Here is a 12,041-nt window from a genome sequence, read left to right as displayed (position 1 = left end):
ATTTAAGGGCTTCTTAATTTTAAGGATTTATTTATTAAGCAGTGTTTTATTTTAGGAAAAATGTCGCTAAACCATGAAGGATGCATCATTATAATGTAACAAGCTATAGTGGATATAGTCAAAGGCAGTATAATAATGAATATTATCTGACATGTAGATTTATATTAGTCACCTAAAAATATATAATGTTCAGTTTTTGTTACTACCCTTTGGGAAATCTCAAGGTGGAGTCCAGGACATGCAGAGGCAGCTTCTATCCCCTCTTCCCTCCCTGGCAGAGTGGCATATGCGCATGCAGAGGGGTTTCTATACACTCAGCTGACCAATACTTTAGAGCAGAGATGAGTGGAGCACAGGGAGGAATGTGTGTATATAAAGCTGTGGAGCTGCCACTGGCTGAATGTAGGTGGCGTTGCAAACCGCTCCTCTCTCTCCACATCACATGGAGCTTTGTAGGGATGGCCATCGTTGTAGTAGTACAAACAGTCATCAAAGGCAGCATAATCTTAAATGGATGACCATCGATGTTATGACTATTGAAGGTCATCTATTTTCTTTAACTGACTTGCCCATGGACAAATTTGAACCAAGAGAGCCTGGCTTCACAGGTGTTGGGGGCAGAGTTATCGATCATAAACCAACGATGATTATGATTCATCCATGGTCATCCCTAGGGCTTTGAGAGGGAGCTGGGCTGGCCGGGTGCTGCTGACTCTGCAAATGTGTGTGGCTTGTTGTGGGGCCAGCAGCGTGGGACGGGGGAAGGAGAGGGGTAAATGTAGGAGACTTCAATAAATCACTGAATGTTCGCCAGGTGATGTATTAATAGCAGCAGTGGGGGTGGGGACATCATCTATGATTACCGGAGGTGGCTTATTTGCTTTACTAATGGTACAAGTATGCTGGGTGTATGTATACTATGAGTGTGTGTGTATATATATATATATATGTATGTATGTATGTACTGTATATATACTATGTGTGTGTTTGTACAGTATGCACTGTATATTATGTATGCGTATGTAAATGGTTGTATGTAATGTATGTATACGGTGAGTGTATGTTTGCTTTATGAGTATATGTGTGTGTCTATACCTGTTGATTGTGTGTTTATAATTATGCTGTGTGTATATGTATACCCAATGTGTGCATGTATTATATGTGTATGTGTATTCCCTGTGGGATACATAACCATCAGTCAGAATGTCGGCGGTCAATGTACCAATGCCAGCATCCCGAAGGAGGGAATCCCAACAAGGCAAGCATGACATCCAATCCAATGGCATTGGATCAGAGTCGGAGGTCAGACATGCTCTGCGGCATTGGACCAGAGTTGGTGGTAGGATTTGCTCTGATGGCACTGGACCAGAGTCCGTCGGCCTTAAATCCCCTCACTGAGCGCCTTAACCTACCTGCAGAGTGCGAAGAGCTAGATACCTGGAGTCCACACTATTTCAGTATGTGTACTTGTGTATGCGTACAGTTAGAGCCCCTCTCAACTTTGTTCCTTAGGTCATGGCTATCCTATTGTTCTCAGCAGCAACACAATACATAGAACAACACAGTAGGGGATTAGCAGAGTAATCCTATTACTCACTTAATCCTATTAAAGGGCTAAATGAGGAGGGCTCCATCTGTATACAGGGAGGGGGTGCCATGACATGAGCTTTCTCCAGATATCATGGCTCCACGCTACACCTCCGGGGACGTGGGGGTGTGGAACGTGACCTGCTTTATGCCCCACTGACCTCCATCTTTTTGCTGCAATCTGTAAATCCTGTCATTATGCCGAGTTATTCAATTAATTGGGGATGTGGGGAGGGATCCATGTGAAAGGACAAGATTTCAGTGAGTGCTAACTCTTCTGGGAGTGGATGCATAGGCACAGACTCGGGGGTGAGTGGGTACTACTAACCCAGGCACTCACTTGTTTGAGGGAACCAATGGGGACCCAGGCCAGCTGTTGGCAAATGTTTCTGCTTCAGGGAGGCTTGAGTAGTTTTTTTCATAGATTTGTATGAAGGGAGGGGTGGTGACAACTCCTGGATTTGGCCACACCCCTCATAGAACATCTGGGTGCAACATATGTCTCTACAACCTAGAGTAGAGACATTTTTGGGAGTGTGTTGGATATCCAATACAATAGGCAAGCATGAAATTGTACATTCAATGGGTAACTTTCCATACCTATATTTGTTGCATCCAGGTTAGCTATGAATCTAAACTGAATAATTGGTATACTAATTGTACTGGTACTTGTGATAAAAAAATTATTTGTGAAAACATAATGGGATCCAAAGGACTATTTATTTTCAATACAAAAGTACTAACAAAGGTACATATTTAACTAACTACCAGTCTCCTTCATTTCAGGTCTGTACAGCTCCATGGACAGCTGGATGATTGTTCCCAATATCAAGCAGAACCATTACACTGTGCATGGCCTTCAGAGTGGAACACGCTATATCTTCCTGGTCAAAGCAATTAACCAGGCTGGGAGTAGACATAGTGATCCAGCAAGACTCAAGACCAATAGTAAGTATACTGCATGATGTCATTGTTTTATCATTCTAATCAGCTGGGGCACTTTGTATTTTAGTGCACATGACAATTTTGAAATATTTTAATATTTTTTTTAAAATACAGATATGTTTTTACACATCTATCCTTAATATGCCACACAGCTCGAGATGCACGAGTCACCAGGTCCAGTGCAACTCTGCTAATATTGGGTTTCTTTTTTCTTTTCATGAAAATACATCTTAAGGGCCCATACACGAGCAGGGGTGATTCTTCAATCCTCAAACCCGCCATTCTGGCGGGGGATCGAGGATATTAAGCATGTTAAAAATTCCCAATCCCCCGATGCAACCGCTATAGGATCGGAGGATTTCCTCAATACACAGCTGGTGTATGGGCCCCTTTACTCATAATGTGAGTAGGACACACAAGGAGACTGTTCTCATATGACAATTGTATATTGTGTGTGACTGAGTCTGTATGCAGAGCAGAACTTGTATTGGAATAGAGCTGCAGTTGCTATACTATAGCATGTCGTTCCTGAGTCGCACCCAAATATATACAAGTCTTATATATCAAATTAATCACCACAGCTTCCTTGTGCATACAGTTGTGTATGTGATGCATTTCAGCAAAAAAAAAAAAAACATAAAAGACACCCAATGCTAGAAGTCTAATGTAACCTGGTGTGACTGCAGCAAAGATGTACTAGGACACATCTGAATATTTATATCTATTTTCTATCTTTTTAATTAGTCAAGTAAAGACTTACTACTCCTACAAGGAAACCATGAGCATACTGTAGCTACTGTATATTGGTTGCAGGGGGGGGCCATTGCTATTGGGTAATGTGCGGGGGTGCCGGCGGCGGCGGTATGTAATGCGCGGGGGGGGGGCTCACCTGCTACTGCTTCTTTCTGCTGGTTGGGCGGAGGGGGAACGGGAGCTGGGAGCCCGCATGAAGGGAGGTGCGGTGCATGCACAGCAGCCCTCCCGCGGCCATTTTGGATTTGGGCAAAGTGCTGCGGCCGCTGCCCGCGGCACAGCCAGCCCAGGGGGGAACGTGGCCGGCCCGTTTTTAATGAGTTTTGGGCCGGCCCACCGGGAAATGGCTCGGTTTCCTGGGGGGGGCCAATCCGCCCCTGTGCCAGACTGAATAGGGCGGCATTAAATCTTCAGGAACAGGTGTTTGTAGTAAATGTTATAATGCAGCGCCGAAATCAGGATATCTGTCACCCGGTAAAAGGCATTTATGTGCCTTTCTCACTTTTTTTTGTCAGCAGTCTGTGCTCCCCCCCAATAAACACACACACTTGGTGTCTCTACAGCAGTCTCTGCACCCTTCCCATATCACTGTTTCTCTCCCATATATATCTAGAAAACCCTTGTTTCTGTTACCCCTCCCTCCACCACCATTGGATCTTCTTCTTGCTTCTCCATAATTCAGTGGTGTGGAAGACTACTCACACAGCATTCTTCAGCGAGCCAGACATCATGGCATCACACATATAGCTGCTAATGAAAACATTTTTTGAGGATGCTAGAGGAGGCCACCGCCTCTTCTAGCATCTAGAAATGTTCAGCACCCCAGCCAAAAAAGTCTCTGGTGACCCCCCAACATTGATTATAATTTGTTTCCTTCATGCTCATTGCTAGGTTTTTCTTCTTATTGCCAGGGGTTAAACGCTCATTGCCACGGGTTACATGTCCATTGCCAGGTGTATATGCTCCTTGCCAGGGGTTACATGTGATTACATACTCATTGCCAGGGATTACATGCTCAGTGCTAGAGTTTACATGCTGGTTTACAAGAGTTACATGCTCATTGCCAGGTGTATCATTCTCATTGCCATGTCTATTATGCTCATTGCCAGCAGTTACATGCTTGTTGACAAGGGGTTACATGCATGTTGCCAGGGGTCACATGCTCCTTTCCAGGGGTTTCTTGCCCACTGTAGTACTCAGGACACAGAGGGAGGGAATCAGTACGTTGATGGCTCTAGCTGTCACACCCACACTATTCACAGCAGCTAATAGGCACTGTGTATAGCTTTTACCTATGGGAGCGATACCTTGCGGCATGAGCCACATGACGCGCACCACCAGGCTGTCTGCCTATGTCTCAGGTGTTTTCAGCATGCTCCGTAGACCACATTGGTGCTGGCTCCCCCAAGCCACTGTGGGGTCTTTACGGTGCCAATGCTACGTCACTGTACAGGAACAGGCATTGTAGTGGAAGAACAAGCTTAAAGGAAGGGACAATGTAAAAATGCGGTATTGGAGTTTTTAATGCATTTCGGGATGGACTAAAGCTCCACTGCTGGGTTACTGTGACAGAGGTAACCAAAAGATGGCGATACCCCATAGAAGCCTATGGGCTTCTTATTGCGACCCACACTACCCTGCACCGACCCCCACCACTGCGCCCTGCCCCCTCACCTGCTACTGTGTTGCCTGGGCCAGTGCCCTCTTCCCTATCCCCACATCCCCTTCTGGGTGCAGGGAGGAGGAGGCAGATCCCGCAGCATCAGCAGCTGGGTAAGAGAGGAGGGGGAGCCACTGGAGAGACGCCGGGGACCCACTGCCATTGCCAGGCGCATCGCAAAGGACAGCTCTTAACGCAAGAGCTGTCCTATGCGATAATTATCGCATACAGTGCCTATGCGATAATTATCTATGCGTTAGCCGACGATGTGCAGTGGAGATTGGCTGCGGATGTTAGTGCATCCCGCCAACAATGTGCTATAGATTACTAGATGGTATCATCCAGTGATGTGCAATCAGGTAATGAAGGTGAGGCAAAGCATCTGCTGTCATACTGTAGTATACTCCAATCTATAATATAATATAAAACTACAAAGATGATATTCTAAATATGGTTTTTTTTTCATTATTTTAATCATTTGTATTATCAAGTATTGGCATATACTGTCACCTGCCTACAGTACCTTGTCAGCACATTTCTGTTCAAACTAACTGACTTTCCTGCAGTTAATACTGCTTGCACTGTTGTATAATGTCCACATGAAACCTTAGGTTCATATACTATGGGTGAGATTTAATAGGATGAGAGATTCAAAAAGTGAGAGATTTGGTAAGAAATCTCCAGGTTTTTTTAAAGCAGCAACCATTTACACTGCAATACCAGTTTTGAAGTGTAAATGATTGCCGCTTTAAAAAAACTGGAGATTTCTTCCCAAATCTCTCACTTTCTGAATATCTCATCCTATTAAATCTCACCCTATGTGTCTGTGGGGTAGATGTATGAAGCAGTGATAAGGGTGGAGAAGTGATAAAGTGCCTGGTGCTTTATCACCGGCCAATCAGCTCCTAACTGTCCCTTTTTAAACCCAGCCTGTAACCTAACAGTCAGGAGATGATTGGCCGGCGATAAAGTACTAGGCACTTTATCACTTCTCCATTATCACTGCTTCATATATCTACCCCTCAGTGTAAGTTTGGCTCTGATACTAGCCATTGACTATCCAGCCATTTACATTACCACACGTCACTGGTGACCTCTGTATATGGTAATTTTCATTTTGGACTTGGCAACAAAGTTTGAGAGGTTTAATATCTCAACTGTGCTAATAGAGTAGTTTAATGTTACCATCAGGCTTCATTCTATTAACATGTACCAAAATAATCCAAATACTTACTCTACAAGGCAGACACAATAGGGGTAATTCAGACCTGATCACCAATGAGTGGATTAGCAGCATCCAGCGATCATGTAAACACCGCCTGCTAGAAGGAAATCCCACCTTGCGAATGAATGTGTTTGCCATGTGAATGGATGTGTGCGCCTAGCGCAGAATTCGCAAGTAAGCGAAAATGCCCAAGCCCTTAGTTACAGGCTCACCATCCAATGATTTTTCCATTGGGCACCAAACAGTAGGAGTAGCCAGTGACTTGCTCGGCAACTGCGATGAATCCAGGCATATAGGGGGTTATTCTGATCGGTGCGGCCAAACGTGCGTACGTTCCATATTAGCGTACGCTCTCCGTACGCGCCCGTTAAGGTTAAGTCCACCCACCAATCAGCCGCATACGTACGGCCAGAAACACCGACAAAGGGGAGTGGCGTACAATTGAGCGTACGCTAACGTACACGGACGGCTCACCCCTTAGACTCTGACAACTGGCGTACAACAGAGCGTACGCCACCGTTTACGGACGTCTCTCGTCCGTCTTCCCACCGACTTCTTGCGGCTATCTGAGCGTACGCCACCGTGCACGGATGGGTCTCTATTGTTTTCAATGGAAAACTCAGCGTATGTCACCGCTCATGAGAGTGAGCGTACGTCCGTGCACGCTGGCATACCCTTCACATATATGGACCTGCAAATCTTGCCTTTCATCTATAATTAAGAAAATTAATTAATTATTCTAATTGTTATTCAATTATTGTTTTCTATTAACTCAATTGTCTACCTTAATAAAGACCCTAATAACACAACATTTTAACCCTCATTACATGTATATTTGTTATGTTCTAATGTGTCATTTTAATCACTATCTATGTGTCCCCACATTGCTTACTTTTAGATCAACTTATGTTGATGTTACAGTGAAAATGTTGACACATGTCGACTTGTGTAGATTTAGTGTGCTACTGTGTAAAGTCTATGAAAGCACGTAGTGAATGTGTATAACTGTTTAACAAATACCTACCTTAGCATATATAAGCAGGTCTTACAAAGATTCTTACAGTACCTTAAATTAAACAATCCTTTAAATGTCGAGAAGTATAGAAAGATAAGCTTCCAAGGTGTTTGAGTGCTGTGTGTGGGTTGCAGGTAGTGAAATCATGGTTTGGACTTAATAGACTGCAGCATTGCTTATTACATTCAGGTGTATGTGTTTGAGTAGTAATCAGCGTAAATTAGCAAACCCAGGCGCACGCTGTCATGCGGTATCTGTAGGGGTGGTCTGAGGTGGCGGTTGGCAGCCGCCTGTTTTGTGTCCGAAATGAACGGTGCTTTAGCCGATCGAGCGGTAGTAGCACCGTTCATTTTTGCTGCACACCCCCGTGTACGCCCATGTTTACGCCCATTTTCCCTCATTATTTCGGCCGCTCCCCTCAACACGCCCCTATGCCGCCCCCAATGCCCGTACTCTCGCGTACAGGTTTTTTCGCACGGAGAGACCCGTCCGTAAGCGTTGTGGAGTGTTCGCGCCTGCGCATTGGAGATGGTACGCATGCGCAGATCATTAAAAACCCCGGAACGTACGCGTACGGCCCAGCCGCACCAACCAGAATAAACCCCATAGTGCCTAGAGCTGACATCACACACCCTCCCCTGACAGAAATTGTCACGCCTGCATTTTCCCTGACAATCCCAGCATTTTTTTTACATGCCTAATGGTTTTCTTAACATTGTCGTTTAGTGGCCGGTTAGTTACCACCCTCAGATGCCCACTTCCTGTCCATCATTTTGCAAATGTCTAGAGAAAGAAAAAAGTAGCAGGATTTCTTCACTAGCAGGTGTCTTGCTTGCGTCACGGACTTTGCACATATGCAGTTCATCAGTAGTCAGATGTTTAACTCTCCCTGCACATGTTACATCTGCCCCACCTGCAGTGCATATGGTTTTGCCCATTTTGAAAACAAATTTGTAATGCGATCAGATCTGCATAAGGGCCGTTGTGTGAAATTGCACAGCAGAGATAATTTCTGAATAGGGCCCAATATGCACATTGTACATTATTTACCACACTGAAGTCAGTGCATAGGGCACACAGTAATACTGGTGTGAGTGCTGGGTGAAGGCCTGTACATTGCTTACAATGTCCACGTGGGCCGGAGTATGAAAAGTAATACAGCTATAATGCCTCAAATAAAAAATGAAGTGATTTCAGCATGCTCAAAGCCACAGGCAACAGCAAGTTACCCAATATACTGTAATATTAAAGAGAGCGTGTCAATGTAACCTATGCAGTTGTTCTTTCCCTGTACAGGTTAGTAAGCATCCAGCTACTTAGATATTAATTCATTCTGGCTCTCTCTTCCTTTGCTAATTCCTCATTACTCTTTCAGTACCGCTGTGAAGTATTGGATTTTTGCCCATGCATCATGAGTGAGTAAGGGGAACAACTACTCATTTAGGTCACAGTGGCTCACAGACATTGTGCGCTTCACAAAAGTGGTATTTCCAAGGAATAATTCTTTTCAATCTTGAGAATGCATCCTATTTTCTATACTGCTAATCTTCACTTTGTCGGGAAGACTAAGCCAGAAGAATCCAGCAAGAAGGCATCTAATACTTACTGTGTCCAAGTGAGAAAGGATGCAGAGTTTCTATTAAAACCTCATTTTCTGCTTTGGTAAGAGGAAACTGCTTTCCAGTATGACTTCTGAATGTAATGCTATCTCGTACTGCTAAAATGACTCTACCCTTGTAGGTTCTTGCAAATCATTGCATATAAGGCATCTTCTTTATAAGCTTTGGCTCCTGTTTTAGCCTCGGAAATAAATGCCTTTCAAAGATCAGACACTCAATACAATACAATTTAGTTATATGTCTGGCTAGGCAAATATAATGTATGCACTTCCATTTAGCAATAAAGCGCATGCCTTTGGTGTAACATTATTTATCTGCTTGCAGCAAATGTATTATGTTTGTGATATCATGTGTAATGTATTTAGAACCTGTTAACTAAGGTACATAAAAGGAGACTGTTTGGATCATGCATACTGTTTCTGAAATAACACTGCTACTAGAATTCCTGCTGAATCCTAACCAAAATGCTCCATATAGCTTCTCTAATTGCTACTGTCAAGGAGATACATGCGGTGATGTGGGGCTTACTTTCAGGCTCTTTGTCAATGTCAGCCACACTTTGGAAAAAAGAAAATGAGTATAAACCACTGCTCATAGTGACATTAGTTTAAAAGAAAACTAAATCTGAAGCTGTTTTTGAGCAGAGGTTCTTTGGGGGTCTGTTTGTGACGCAGTGATAATTGCTACCTGCTATTTAACAACAAAGATTCCGCAGTTTTCGTTCATTCCTCTTGCGGCGCCTATATTTCCACATTTTGTCATGTTCTCAGCCTGCTATAGGGAAAGCAGTGTCTTATCGTTTAAACAAGTGACAAAAAAGTGACCACACTAGGTTATATTCAGATGGTGTTATTTGTGCACTAAAATGCGGAACCTTTAAAGGTTGATGTGGTTTTAACAGTGACACTTTCCTAGCAGCACTAGGTTTCCAGTGAAGTAGAGAAAAGCCATAATATTGGTGCAGTGTTTTAAAGGCATTCTTAATAGTAGCCTTAGAAGTCATCAAGCCCCACCCACAGTACTGCAAATCCTTCAATTCGCGGTTCTTTGAGGATTTGCACCACCCCTGCCCACGAAAACCCTTGAATCGCGGGTAATTGACTCTTCCGTGGCGGAGATTTGGGGGTGCCGCCCGATTTTCAGGAGCCTCCCGGCTATTCCAGGAGGGTAGGCAACCCTGCTACTGTATATAATATATATATATATATATATATATATATTTAGCATAATTAGCAATAAAAAACTTTATTCTTAGTATTTTGTGAGGCTAGACATTTCTTTAAATGGTAGATAGCCACTATATTGAATATATCTATATGATACATGATTTATGACATAAATGCTGTAAATGCACAGATAGTCCTATGATGATGAGCTGTTTATGCCTTCTGACTATTTGATATACAGTATGAACACCACAATTATTATATGTATTCCCAAAATTTGTTTTATGTAATCTACCAATATAATTGTTATCTTATCAACTATTTAAAAAAAAAAGTAGAGTAAGGAAGGTTAGGTTTTTGTTAGTAAGTAACCTGAGCATAGCATGCACTCCGGTCCGAGTTATTGCTGTTTCAGTAGTGACAGGCAATCTGTTCACAGCAGGAACTCCGGCCCTGGTTTTGGTGCTCACAGTCTGTGATGTCTGAGTGGGGGCGTGAGCAGCACCTGCTTTATAAGTCTTCCTTTCTGGCTAGACAAGTGCTGCTGAATTTGTCTCACAGCTTCCTGTCAGTATTACCTTGAATCTCTGCCAGTTCAGTTAGAATCCTTTCTAGTTAGTCAGGATAGAAACTGCTCAGCCTGTGTGTTTGTTTGTTTGTTTGTTTGTTTGTTTGTTTGTTTGCCTCTGGAGTTTCTCTGGTTACAGCTTAGGCAGGCTGCTGGGATCTGTTGTGTCACCTTACAGACCCAGAGTTTGGCTGTAACTTGGCAGCTCCCACAATAGTCATTCACCTCCTCCAGTGTATTTGGGTATTCCACCTAGCCTTTACATTGGAGAGGTCATTGTGTGGCTGTTTCTCCTTAACCCCTTCTGGGCATCAAACAGTATCATTTATTTTGTGAACCACCTTTTGAGTATTGCTACTCCTGTGTATTGCACTTAACACCTTGCTACACCATATACGTATTGTTACGTCGGCAGTTCATGTGTCGACACCACCACTGCCATAACATATTCAGCAGCCTTAACAAGTGTTGTAATTTTGGGGAATATGGAGTCCAGTCCTCAAAATACATTGCAACAGGTAGTTGATCAGGTTCACTCACTGTCGCTGCAGTTCCAAGAATTGTCCCTCCGGGTTAGTACCCAGAATGTTGCTAAAAGGACAGTTTCTAATACGGGGACTGTGGTTAAAGAGCCTAAAATAAACCTCCCTGACCGGTTCTCGGGGAATCGGTCACAGTTCTTCAACTTCAGGGAAGGGTGTAAATTGTACTTTAGACTCAGGCCTTATTCGTCAGGTTCAGAGGTGCAGCGGGTGGGCATTATAATTTCCCTGCTGCAGGGTGATCCCCAAACTTGGGCTTTCGGTCTCAACCCTGATAGCCTAACTATGCAAAGTGTGGATGCCTTTTTTGCCGCCCTGGGGGTTCTGTACGACGACCCTGATAAGATAGCCTCAGCAGAAGCACAGATCAGATCCCTGAAACAGGGGCATCGAGCCGCCGAGATCTATTGTACAGAGTTTAGGCAGTTGGCTAATGACACAAGTGGAACGATCCGGCACTCCGCAGCCAATTCAGAGGGGGTTTGTCGGATCAAATAAAAGATCTATTGGTACAATTTCCCTCCCCGACTTCTCTGGACCAACTCATGCAATTGTCCATTAGAATGGATAGGAGATTTTGTGAGCGTAGGCAGGAAAAAGTGCTCCCTTTCTCTGTCGTTAGTGGGGAATTTGAGGGGACTCCTGTGGATTCTGAGGAGCTCATGCAGATCGGAGCCAGTAAACTCTCTACCCGGGAGAAAGCTAGGAGAAGAGCTCAGGGTCTGTGCTTGTATTGCGGGGGAAAGGGCCATTTAATGAGTTCATGTCCGGAGAAACCAGAAAACTTCAGGGCCTGAGGGTAATGGGGAATACCCTTTCAGGCTGAAGTTTGGATACCCCTAATAAGACCTTTTTAATTCCAGTTACTTTGGGGATCAACAGCCAAACTCTACAGATTAATACATTTGTAGATAGTGGCGCTGACGATATTTTTATTGACCGCCAGTTTACTCAGGCACAT

At 43.9% G+C, this 12,041-nt stretch overlaps 1 protein-coding gene across 3 annotated transcripts in view; it reads left to right on the top strand.

Annotated features, from left to right (window-relative positions):
- MID2 (midline 2) overlaps positions 1–12,041 on the top strand; it is a 241,980-nt gene that overhangs the window by 190,211 nt on the left and 39,728 nt on the right. For all 3 annotated transcript variants that reach the window (XM_083159114.1, XM_083159113.1, XM_083159112.1), the window contains one exon: positions 2,374–2,535. In XM_083159114.1, coding sequence (XP_083015240.1) covers positions 2,374–2,535 — 162 coding nt within the window. The remainder of the gene's footprint in view (positions 1–2,373; positions 2,536–12,041) is intronic.

This window comes from Crinia signifera, chromosome 9 (assembly GCF_055691185.1).
Source record: "Crinia signifera chromosome 9, ASM5569118v1, whole genome shotgun sequence".
In the NCBI taxonomy this organism is placed as follows: Eukaryota; Metazoa; Chordata; class Amphibia; order Anura; family Myobatrachidae; genus Crinia; species Crinia signifera.
The sequence above is the reverse complement of the archived record's forward strand: the minus strand, read 5'-3'. Positions and strand labels throughout refer to the sequence as shown.